Consider the following 12,632-nt stretch of genomic DNA (forward strand, 5'->3'; position numbering starts at 1 on the left):
CAAAAATATAAAAAAAATATAGAGATATATAAAAAAAATTATATTAGTGTTGTGGCTTTTTATTGTTAAAGAGAATACCTAGTATGTTTGTTTTTAGTGGGGTTTTTTTTTTTCTTTTAGCATGGCAGTCAATAAGTCAATAGCCAGTATCATACAGGGCATGTACAGACACGTTGCAGGGTGACATTGGAGGTATCCACAGAGCATTAGGCTACTTTCACACATCAGTTTTCTGCATTCAGGCACAATCCTTTTTTTTCCTGATGCAAAGGATCCGGCAAAAACGGATGCAAACCGTATCCACCGGATCCGGTTTTTAACGGATCCGTTATGCCGGATGCGTACAAAACCGGATCCGGTGGATACGGTTTGCATCCGTTTTTGCATCCGGTTTGTCCTTTTTTTTTGAAGGATCAGCTTTTTTAATTAATTTGGTGCATGCGCAGTTTACAAAAACGGATCCGGTAGCCGCATCCATTTTTTACCGCATTGCGCCGGATCCGGCGTCCATAGGCTTTCATTGTAAAACACGCCGTATCGCGCCGGATCCGGTGCGATGCGGTTTTTTTGCCGGACAAAAAAACGTTGCAAGATACGTTGCCTCCGGCCGCCGCTTTGATAAATTTTGCCGCATCCGGAAAAAAACGGATGCAACGCAAAGCCATCAGGTACAATCCGGTTACAATGCAAGTCTATGGGGATAAAACGGATGCGGTACCGGATCCGATTTATCCGTTCCGGATTGTACCTGATGGCAAAAACCTGATGTGTGAAAGTAGCCTTACTCCTGCCATGTGGGTCTGAATGTGACGTATTCAGGGACCCGAAATGACCCCGGTAAAAACTTTTGCATAAAGAAAAAATCCCAATATATATATATATATATATATATACATACATACACTAATAAATAGATATATATATATATTTATTAGTGTATGTATGTGTGTATATATATATTACATACACATATATATATATATATATATATATATATATATATATATATATATATATATTACATACATATATATATTACATACATATATATATATATACACACATATATATTACATACATATATATATATATACATACATACATAAAAACATTTAATATATAAAAAATGTGTATGTATACATATATATATAATATGTATGTGTCTGTGTACGTATAATTAATATATATATATATATATATATATATATATATATATATATATATATATATATATATATACACACACACACATACATTATAATATATATATAAATAAACACATACATATCCATATCTATATCTATATCTATATCTATATATATATATATATAAATAAAAATAATGGCAAGGGCAGTTATGACCACAAGCGTCCATTAATCTCTGTGAGCTCCTGAAAATGCAGCAGCTGCGAAACGCTGTATGATTTGCAGATGGCAGGATGATGATAATATATCAGGATGGAAATTCTAGATCTAGGAAGTTGCAAAAAAAAAAAATGTAAAAAAAAGCAGAGGAATAGATGTAACACAAGAGTGGATGTGACGGTGTAAGCTGCGGGCGGACGCACAGGTTACTCACCGGGGAAGGGGCGATCCGCAGGCACCTGGAGGACTGAGCCCGGGATGCTGCCTGCCTGTGACATGATTTTGGTGAGAGTGAAAGGTCAGAGGCAGCCAATGATTGGAGGGTCAGGGGTGGTGTGAGGGGCCGGACGCTCACTCCATGGGAGGGGGATGGGACAGGAGGCTCTTTGTAGTCATAAGACCGGCCACAGTGACAGCATGGGAGAAATCAATAATCCGATCAGTCCAGAAACACCAGGAACTTCTAGCGCTGACCCCGAGCTCTGCTGCAGGATTCAGAATTTCTGCAAGGAAAAAATCTCATCTATTTTGCCAAAAACAGCAGTACAGAAGGCTAGAGGCTGCGTCCCCTGCTGCCCCTCTGTGCCCACCTGAAGCCCCCACATCATTTACCATCCTGAAGCTCCATGTCGGTGGCTCCGTCCCTCTCTGCGTCTTCAGCCATATTCTCAGAAGAGGGATCATCAGCACTGGATATAAGGCTGGAACTGAAGACGCCGGCTCGGGTGTCCGGACGGGTAGGGTGACGCCACATACGATCCGCCGCTGCTAGATGTAAAGGAGCAGGGTCACTTCTGTTTCAGACATTTATGGGTTAGGCAGATCTGAGGGTCCCCCGACCCCACTGAACGGAGCACCGCTCCATCAGAGGTCTTCAGGCGAAAAAATCCATATAGAAGACAGCAGACAATATGGGGTCTAAATCTGCTCCCACTAGGGGGCGCAGTAATGTCTCCTTAGATGGACCATATGAAATGTCTGACTCCCTGACCACAAGGGAATCAGTGACATCACAAGGCGAGCGTGCCTGTCACCATCACGCCTCCTCGCCCCTATATACACAGCTCTGACATTACTGTGTACGGGGCGCCCGGATCTAGGATACAAGAGGGGTCAGACCCCAGAACAGAGCCGATATGGCCACAAAGCCGCATTATGTAAATAGGGCTGGGGAGAAATATAGGGGGCGCAATGCTAAACCAGTGACCATTTTGGATTATAAAGTGATGTTTGATCCATAAAAGGGGGTGTACAGTCACAGGATAATGACATCCTATCTGCAGGACATGGGATCGGGGGGACTCCGACACCAGGGAACCCACCGATCAGGCAAAGCGAGCGTCCAGCGAGAGCAGCCGGATCCTGCACAACAGATCTTATTCCTCCATGTTTACATCGGTAAGAAGTGAGATCAATAAATGGCTGATAGGTCGGGAGTTCGGGAGTCACAGAAATAGGTTGGGGGCGGGTATACTAAAGGATAGGTCGGTGGGTTTCGGGTGTACCAAGGAATAGGTCGGGGGGTGGGGGTGGCGGTTTGCTCTCTGGATAGGTCGGGGTGGGTGTCCTCTGGATACGTCAGGGGTGGGGTTGGGTGGCGGATGTCCTCCGGATAGGTCGGGGGTGGCTTTCCTACAGATAGGTCTGGGGGGGCAGCGTGTCCTCTGGATAGGTCAAGGGGGGGGGGGAGGAAGCATGTCCTCTGGATAGGTCGGGGGGCAGCGTGTCCTACGGATAGATCAGGTGGGGGGGGGCACAGCGTGCCCTAGGGATAAGGGGGGGCAGCATGTCCTACGGATAGGTTGGGGGGGGCGCAGTGTGTCCTACGGATAGGTTGGGGGGGGGCAGCGTGTCCTACGGATAGGTTGGGGGGGCCAGCGTGTCCTACGGATAGGTCGGGGGGAGGGGCAGCGTGTGTCCTACGGATAGGTCGGGGGGAGGGGCAGCGTGTCCTACGGATAGGTCGGGGGGAGGGGCAGCGTGTCCTACGGATAGGTCGGGGGAGGGGCAGCGTGTCCTACGGATAGGTCGGGGGGGGCAGCGTGTCCTACGGATAGGTCGGGGGGGGCAGCGTGTCCTACGGATAGGTCGGGGGGGGGGCAGCGTGTCCTACGGATAGGTCGGGGGGGGGGGGGCAGCGTGTCCTACGGATAGGTCGGGGGAGGCAGCGTGTCCTACGGATAGGTCGGGGGGGGGCAGCGTGTCCTACGGATAGGTCGGGGGGGGGCAGCGTGTCCTACGGATAGGTCGGGGGGGGCAGCGTGTCCTACGGATAGGTCGGGGGGGGGGGCAGCGTGTCCTACGGATAGGTCGGGGGGGGGGGGCAGCGTGTCCTACGGATAGGTCGGGGGGGGGCAGCGTGTCCTACGGATAGGTCGGGGTGCAGCATGTCCTACGGATAGATCGGGGGGGGGCAGCGTGTCCTACGGATAGGTCGGGGGGGCAGCGTGTCCTACGGATAGGTCGGGGGGGGGGCAGCATGTCCTACGGATAGGTCGGGGGGGGGCAGCATGTCCTACGGATAGGTCGGGGGGGGGGCAGCGTGTCCTACGGATAGGTCGGGGGGGGGCAGCATGTCCTACGGATAGGTCGGGGGGGGGGGGGTCAGGTGTACCAAGGATAGGTCGGGGGGGGGGGTCAGGTGTACCAAGGATAGGTCGGGGGGGGGGGGGTCAGGTGTACCAAGGATAGGTCGGGGGGGGGGGGGGGGGGGTCAGGTGTACCAAGGATAGATCGGGGGGGGGTCAGGTGTACCAAGGATAGGTCGGGGGGTGACGGTTGTTCTCTGGATAGGTCGGGGGGGGGGGGGGCGGGTGTCCATTGGATACATCGGGGGGGGGGGGGGGAGCCGGGTTTCTTACGGATAGGTCGGGGTGGAGACAGCATGTCCTACGGATAGGTCGGGGGGGGCAGCATGTCCTACGGATAGGTTGGGGGGGGGGGGGGGGAAGTGTGCCCTACGGGGGAGCCCTATGAAGGTCGGGGGACCAGGTGTCCTACGGACAGGTCCTTAATATGATGTGACCAGATAATGACCCCCTATATAAATGCTCCTGGAAAGAACTGCGAACTGCTCATTGCCTAAAAGTAAAAATCCAATGTGCCCGAATCTATCCCTCCCCCATCAAGGTAACCTCCACATATCCCAGATCAGCAGCTGTGCAACCACAACTCCCAGCATGCCCTGACAGGTGACAGTAACAACAGCTGATCCCAAAGTCCAAGGAGAAGTCTGACACTTCCCGGTGAGGACATCTCCGCGGTTGTGACATGGGGAGATTCAGCCTTGAGGGTGCGGAGGATCGGGGACTTCCGTCGTGCCACTGTGTACATAGTGTCATCACTCCCAGCTCTGCTACATCACACTGATTCATCTGCTGTAATCTCCTCTCTGGATCTGGGGTAAGCGAGTATCGGCCAATGACGGGGCAGAGCACACCTGCCTTTAGGTTTCCTGTTTGGGGGGCCCAGGCTTTCCTGGCATATTCACATGAAGGGGCGCTAAAAGGGGGCTCGCTGCTTCTATGGAGTCACCCAGTATCAAGGCAGAGGATGGGAGGATGGGGGGGCAAAGGAAGGATGGGGGGGGGAGAGGAAGGATGGGGGGGGGAGAGGAAGGATGGGGGGGGAGAGGAAGGATGGGGGGGGAGAGGAAGGATGGGGGGGGGAGAGGAAGGATGGGGGGGGAGAGGAAGGATGGGGGGGGAGAGGAAGGATGGGGGGGAGAGGAAGGATGGGGGGGAGAGGAAGGATGGGGGGGGGAGAGTGAAGGATGGGGGGGCAGAGGAAGCATGGGGGGGCAGAGGAAGGCATGGGGGGGCAGAGGAAGCATGGGGGGGCAGAGGAAGCATGGGGGGGCAGAGGAAGCATGGGGGGGGAGAGGAAGGATGGGGGGGGGAGAGGAAGGATGGGGGGAGAGGAAGGATGGGGGGGGAGAGGAAGGATGGGGGGGGAGAGGAAGGATGGGGGGGGGGAGGAAGGATGGGGGGGGAGAGGAAGGATGGGGGGGGAGAGGAAGGATGGGGGGGGGAGAGGAAGGATGGGGGGGGAGAGGAAGGATGGGGGGGGGGAGAGGAAGGATGGGGGGGGGGAGAGGAAGGATGGGGGGGGGGGAGAGGAAGGATGGGGGGGGGAGAGGAAGGATGGGGGGGGAGAGGAAGGATGGGGGGGGAGAGGAAGGATGGGGGGGGAGAGGAAGGATGGGGGGGGGAGAGGAAGGATGGGGGGGGAGAGGAAGGATGGGGGGGGAGAGGAAGGATGGGGGGGGGAGAGGAAGGATGGGGGGGGGAGAGGAAGGATGGGGGGGGGAGAGGAAGGATGGGGGGGAGAGGAAGGATGGGGGGGGGAGAGGAAGGATGGGGGGGGGGAGAGGAAGGATGGGGGGGAGAGGAAGGATGGGGGGGGGGAGAGGAAGGATGGGGGGGGGGGAGAGGAAGGATGGGGGGGGGGGAGAGGAAGGATGGGGGGGGGAGAGGAAGGATGGGGGGGGAGAGGAAGGATGGGGGGGGGAGAGGAAGGATGGGGGGGGGAGAGGAAGGATGGGGGGGGGAGAGGAAGGATGGGGGGGGAGAGGAAGGATGGGGGGGGGAGAGGAAGGATGGGGGGGGGAGAGGAAGGATGGGGGGGGGGGGAGAGGAAGGATGGGGGGGGGGGAGAGGAAGGATGGGGGGGGGGGAGAGGAAGGATGGGGGGGGGAGAGGAAGGATGGGGGGGGAGAGGAAGGATGGGGGGGAGAGAGGATGGGGGGGAGAGGAAGGATGGGGGGGGAGAGGAAGGATGCTTCTATGGAGTCACCCAGTATCAAGGCAGAGGATGGGAGGATGGGGGGGCAGAGGAAGGATGGGGGGGCAGAGGAAGGATGGGGGGGCAGAGGAAGGATGGGGGGGGGAGAGGAAGGATGGGGGGGGGAGAGGAAGGATGGGGGGGGGAGAGGAAGGATGGGGGGGGAGAGGAAGGATGGGGGGGGGAGAGGAAGGATGGGGGGGGGAGAGGAAGGATGGGGGGGGGAGAGGAAGGATGGGGGGGGGAGAGGAAGGATGGGGGGGGAGAGGAAGGATGGGGGGGGGGGAGGAAGGATGGGGGGGGGAGAGGAAGGATGGGGGGGGGAGAGGAAGGATGGGGGGGGGAGAGGAAGGATGGGGGGGGGAGAGAGGATGGGGGGGGGGAGAGGAAGGATGGGGGGGGGAGAGGAAGGATGGGGGGGGGAGAGGAAGGATGGGGGGGGGGAGAGGAAGGATGGGGGGGGGAGAGGAAGGATGGGGGGGGGAGAGGAAGGATGGGGGGGGGAGAGGAAGGATGGGGGGGGAGAGGAAGGATGGGGGGGGGAGAGGAAGGATGGGGGGGGGAGAGGAAGGATGGGGGGGGAGAGGAAGGATGGGGGGGGAGAGGAAGGATGGGGGGGGAGAGGAAGGATGGGGGGGGAGAGGAAGGATGGGGGGGGGAGAGGAAGGATGGGGGGGGAGAGGAAGGATGGGGGGAGAGGAAGGATGGGGGGGAGAGGAAGGTGGGGGGGGAGAGGAAGGATGGGGGGGGGGAGAGGAAGGATGGGGGGGGGAGAGGAAGGATGGGGGGGGAGAGGAAGGATGGGGGGGGGGAGAGGAAGGATGGGGGGGGAGAGGAAGGATGGGGGGGGAGAGAGGAAGGATGGGGGGGGGAGAGGAAGGATGGGGGGGGGAGAGGAAGGATGGGGGGGGGAGAGGAAGGATGGGGGGGGGAGAGGAAGGATGGGGGGGGAGAGGAAGGATGGGGGGGGGAGAGGAAGGATGGGGGGGGAGAGAAGGATGGGGGGGGAGGAAGGATGGGGGGGAGAGGAAGGATGGGGGGGGGAGAGGAAGGATGGGGGGGGAGAGGAAGGATGGGGGTGGGAGAGGAAGGATGGGGGGGGGAGAGGAAGGATGGGGGGGGAGAGGAAGGATGGGGGGGGAGAGGAGGATGGGGGGGGAGAGGAAGGATGGGGGGGGAGAGGAAGGATGGGGGGGGAGAGGAAGGATGGGGGGGGAGAGGAAGGATGGGGGGGGAGAGGAAGGATGGGGGGGGGAGAGGAAGGATGGGGGGGAGAGGAAGGATGGGGGGGAGAGGAAGGATGGGGGGGGAGAGAAGGATGGGGGGGGGAGAGAAGGATGGGGGGGGAGAGGAAGGATGGGGGGGGAGAGGAAGGATGGGGGGGGAGAGGAAGGATGGGGGGGAGAGGAAGGATGGGGGGGGGAGAGGAAGGATGGGGGGGAGAGGAAGGATGGGGGGGGAGAGGACAGGATGGGGGGGGAGAGGAAGGATGGGGGGGGGGAGAGGAAGGATGGGGGGGGGAGAGGAAGGATGGGGGGGGGGAGAGAAGGATGGGGGGGGGGAGAGGAAGGATGGGGGGGAGAGGAAGGATGGGGGGGGGAGAGGAAGGATGGGGGGGAGAGGAAGGATGGGGGGGAGAGGAGGATGGGGGGGGGAGAGGAAGGATGGGGGGGAGAGGAAGGATGGGGGGGAGAGGAAGGATGGGGGGGGAGAGGAAGGATGGGGGGGGAGAGGAATGGATGTGGGGGGGAGAGGAAGGATGGGGGGGGAGAGGAAGGATGGGGGGGGAGAGGAAGGATGGGGGGGTGAGAGGAAGGATGGGGGGGGAGAGGAAGGATGGGGGGGAGAGGAAGGATGGGGGGGGGGGGATGGGGGGGTGGATGGGGGGGAAGGATGGGGGGAAGGATGGGGGGGGGGAAGGATGGGGGGGGGAAGGATGGGGGGGAAGGATGGGGGGGAAAGATGGGGGGGAAGGATGGGGGGGAAGGATGGGGGGGAAGGATGGGGGGGAAGGATGGGGGGGGGAGGATGGGGGGGGGAGGGGGGGGGCGGGAGGATGGGGGGGGAAGGATGGGGGGCGGGAGGATGGGGGGGGAAGGATGGGGGGAAGGATGGGGGGGGGAAGGATGGGGGGAAGGATGGGGGGGGAAGGATGGGGGGGGAAGGATGGGGGAGAGGGAAGGATGGGGGGGAAGGATGGGGGAAGGATGGGGGGGAAGGATGGGGGGGAAGGATGGGGGGGAAGGATGGGGGGGAAGGATGGGGGGAAGGATGGGGGGGAAGGATGGGGGGGGAAGGATGGGGGGGGAAGGATGGGGGGGGGACAGGATGGGGGGGAAGGATGGGGGGGAAGGATGGGGGGAAGGCATGGGCTGGGGAAGGATGGGGGGAAGGATGGGGGGGGACTGGATGGGGGAAAGGTGGGGGGGGAGGATGGGGGGGGAGGCTGGGGGGAAGGATGGGGGGGGGGGAAGGATGGGGGGGGAAGGATGGGGGGAAGGTTGGGGGATAAGGATGGGGGGAAGGATGGGAGGGAAGGATGGGGGAGAGGCATGGGGGGGGGAGGCAGGGGGGGGGAGGATGGGGGGGGAAGGATGGGGGGGGAAGGATGGGGGGGAAGGATCGGGGGGGCCGGAAGGTGCGGGGAGCCGGATGGGGGGGGAAGGATGGGGGGGGCGAAGGATGGGGGGGGAAGGATGGGGGGAAGGATGGGGGGGCGGAAGGTGGGGGGGAACGGAGGGGGAGGATGGGGGGAAGGATGGGGGGAAGGATGGGGGGGAAGGATGGGGGGGAAGGCAGGGGGGCGGAAGGATGGGGGCGGAAGGATGGGGGGGCAAGGTTGGGGGGGAAGATGGGGGAAAGGATGGGGGGGAAGGCATGGGGGGGGAAGGATGGGGGGGGAAGGATGGGGGCCGGAAGGTGGGGGGGAAGGATGGGGGGGCAGGATGGGGGGAAGGATGGGGGGGAAGGATGGGGGGGGAAGGATGGGGGGGGCAGGGTGGGGGGAGGACGGCTGGGGGGAGGAAGGATGGCGGGGGTTTAGGGGGCAATGGGGGCATTTGGGGAAATATTTGGTGTGGGTCGGGGAATTTGGGGAGGGCGGGGCGGGGGGTGGGCCGGAGAAGGAGGGGGTTGGTTCTTGATGGGGGGGATTAGGTGCGGGATGGTGGGGGCTTCTAGGGGCTCAGACCTCCAGGTGAATTTACAGGAGACCTTTTTGGCACCATGAGGACACAGGCGGCCCATTTTTCCCATACGTGTCCTATCGGGTGTTCTCAGTAGTCCATTGTTGTTTTTTGGGTGGTGGCCTCGAGTGTGCGCCAAAATAAACAAACACAAAATCAATAATGCAGACGTGCGAGTCACAGATCAGCCTTGCCCTTTCAATCTGTAAAAAATGTATCATCCGGTTTTTACTCTCTTACAAGGGCAAAAGTATGCATTTTTTTTTCTGCAACAATGGAGAAAAATGGATAACATAATGTGCTCCGCTCTATGCTGGCGCCACCTGGTGGACACATTGCACAATGACAGAGGACAGCGCAGCCTCTGGGATCTCCCAGTCTGAGCTGCACCGGATCTGCTGACTGTTATCCTCATCACACGCTGCAAGCAAAGCGACCCCGAGGCTAATCTGTTGAGCCCAGACCACACAGTCACAGGTGCAAAAATATTCACCCCGATGCAACTTTTCCATAGACCATCAATATAAAAGGTGAAAAGAAACTCACTGCGACCAGAAAACAAATCACAGCGAGAGACTGACCAGAGGCTGAATAGGGGGAAAGGTCAATACTGGGGGGCACCAAAGACAACACTAGTATGAGGGGGTCACAGTAATAGGACATTGAGTTTGTGATCACGGAGGCCCTTAATGTTATCAGAACACAGGTCAGGAATTATGGGTCACTGTGGCTTATATTATTATGGGAAACTATAGCATCTGATGTGATGGGGGAACTGAGGCGATCGCTATTGTAGAGGCACTAGTCAGGATAGTCATTGACCCCCTCTCTACTTGAGGTATATGTGAACCTCACTGTCCTTGCTGACCTCTAGCGGGGGTAACCACCACCAAAAAAGTGATAAGGTGCAAAAAACAGAACCAAAGACAAACAAACAAAGAATGCGTTAGATGTCCAGGGTTCTTATGTTAGGTAAAGTATCCCTAATATAGATATGCTGGATTAGTTAGGTAGGAGCACGGATTTCCACTTAACTTATGGACCCCCCAGCTCTCCCGACGCGCGTTTCACCCCCCCTAACGCAGTAAAGGGGATCATCAGGGGATATGGTATGAGTCACTTCTTTAGAAAGGACACAGGGTAAAACAGGGGTCCTCTTATTCAGGAAATGATGCCCTGTTCCCTTTCAATATATGGGTCAAATGAGAGGACTATTGTGTCCGGGATGGTTCTGGTAGTCAGAGTCTAGTCCTGGATATTGGGCGTGGTTGTGTGTGCACCCGTTTGTGAGAAAGCAGGTTCTTGTATCCACTCTGAGTCTCAGGGGGATGTATAGTCTTTCCTCGCACTCCTATAGCGTGGTTTGGGTACCATTCCTCTTGGCTGATAGCAAAATGAATTTTCTAGCGAGGTGTGGCAACCATCACATCACTCAAGGTATGGAAGTGACTCCTGTGAGAAGAAACAGCGGTGTGCACACAATGAATGAGGGAAGGTGCCTGTCATAGGGACCGGTGAGTCGTCCTAGATAAACATATTTCCTTGCCTATATAGGAGGTAGGGAATGCTACAAGATTCCTGGACAGCGGGATCACTCCAGATATGTGTGTATCCTATAGCTGGAGCTCTACCAGCAAGGACTAGAAGTCCCGAGTGTCAGCACTAACACGCTGGGAGCTCCCACCAGGGTCCAGGTACCCGTACACCTCTCCTGTATGTGGCTGCCGTCCAGACCGCCTAGGAGGAGGTCCCTGATATCGGGGCACTGGGGGGGTGGCGGGTCCCTCCTGATATAGGGGTGCTGGAGGAGGAGATCCCTCCCGATATGGGGGGCGCTGGAGGGGGGAGATCCCCTCCCGATATGGGGCGCTGGAGGGGGGAGATCCCTCCCGATATGGGGGCGCTGGAGGGGGAGATCCCTCCCGATATGGGGGCGCTGGAGGGGGGAGATCCCTCCCGATATGGGGGCGCTGGAGGGGGGAGATCCCTCCCGATATGGGGGCGCTGGAGGGGGAGATCCCTCCCGATATGGGGCACTGGAGGGGGGAGATCCCTCCCGATATGGGGGCACTGGAGGGGGGAGATCCCTCCGATATGGGGGGCACTGGAGGGGGAGATCCCTCCCGATATGGGGGCACTGGAGGGGGGAGATCCCTCCCGATATGGGGCACTGGAGGGGGGAGATCCCTCCCGATATGGGGGCACTGGAGGGGGAGATCCCTCCCGATATGGGGGCACTGGAGGGGGGAGATCCCTCCCGATATGGGGGCACTGGAGGGGGGAGATCCCTCCGATATGGGGCACTGGAGGGGGGAGATCCCTCCCGATATGGGGGCACTGGGAAGAGGAGATCCCTCCTGATATGGGGGGCGCTGGAGGGGAAGGTCCCTCCTGATATGGGGGGGCGCTGGAGGGGAAGGTCCCTCCTGATATGGGGGCGCTGGAGGGGGGAGATCCCTCCTGATATGGGGGGCGCTGGAGGGAAGGTCCCTCCTGATATGCGGGCACTGGAGGGGGAGGAGGGGAGGACCCTCCTAATATGGGGGCACTGGGGGGAAAGGGGGAAAGGTCCCTCCTGATAGGGGGGCACTGGGGAAAAGGTTCCTCCTAATATGGGGGCACTGGGGGAAAGGTCCCTCCTGATATGGGGCACTGGGGGGAAAGGTCCCTCCTGATATGGGGGCACTGGGGGAAAGGTCCCTCCTGATATGGGGGGGCACGGGGGGGAAAGGTCCCTCCTGATATGGGGGCACGGGGGGGAAAGGTCCCTCCTGATATGGGGGCACTGGAGGGAGGTCGCTCACAGGCTGGGCTGCAGTAGTCGGGGGTGCAGTGTCAGTCGCTGCCGCTAGGGGGCGCACCTTGCCCTGCAGGACGCGGTGATATAATGTGCAGCAGGACGTGCAGTCTCATTATCAGCCGGTCACAGCAGCAGAGGACTCAGACCAAAAGCGCCATGACAGCCCCTGTACACACACACTGCCGGCGGCTCCGGTGACAGCGCTGCGCCCGTTATCACTCACTCGCATATCCGTTCCTGTCAGCTCTTTCTTCCTCCGCCTCCCCGGCCGGCGCCATCTTGCAGTGACGTCATCGAACGACTGACAGGAGGACCACGGCCCGTTCCAGCTGCGAGCGGTCACGTGAGTGACAGGTGTCAGGGAACGGCGGCTGTGATAGGGCGGTGACCTCACGTGTGTCCAGTTCTGGAGGGCGGGGCTACGACAGTCGCCTGATACTGTGACTCTTATGGATCAGCGTTGCCAACAGAAATACTGTTGCCCGTAGCAACAACTAGTGT

At 58.9% G+C, this 12,632-nt stretch overlaps 1 protein-coding gene across 2 annotated transcripts in view; it reads right to left on the bottom strand.

Annotated features, from left to right (window-relative positions):
* The window catches only part of LIPE (lipase E, hormone sensitive type), a 43,457-nt gene extending 31,026 nt beyond the window's left edge, over positions 1-12,431 (bottom strand). Inside the window, exon 1 of one of the 2 annotated variants that reach the window (XM_075328465.1) lies at positions 12,355-12,431. In XM_075328465.1, the coding sequence (XP_075184580.1) occupies positions 12,355-12,409 (55 nt within the window). In that variant the 5' untranslated portion in view covers positions 12,410-12,431. Of the gene's footprint in view, positions 1-1,578; positions 1,617-12,354 lie in introns of those variants that run through there. The other variant, XM_075328468.1, reaches the window with a different exon arrangement.
* Positions 12,432-12,632: the final 201 nt, after the last annotated feature.

This window comes from Anomaloglossus baeobatrachus, chromosome 11, assembly GCF_048569485.1.
Source record: "Anomaloglossus baeobatrachus isolate aAnoBae1 chromosome 11, aAnoBae1.hap1, whole genome shotgun sequence".
Classification (NCBI taxonomy): domain Eukaryota; kingdom Metazoa; phylum Chordata; class Amphibia; order Anura; family Aromobatidae; genus Anomaloglossus; species Anomaloglossus baeobatrachus.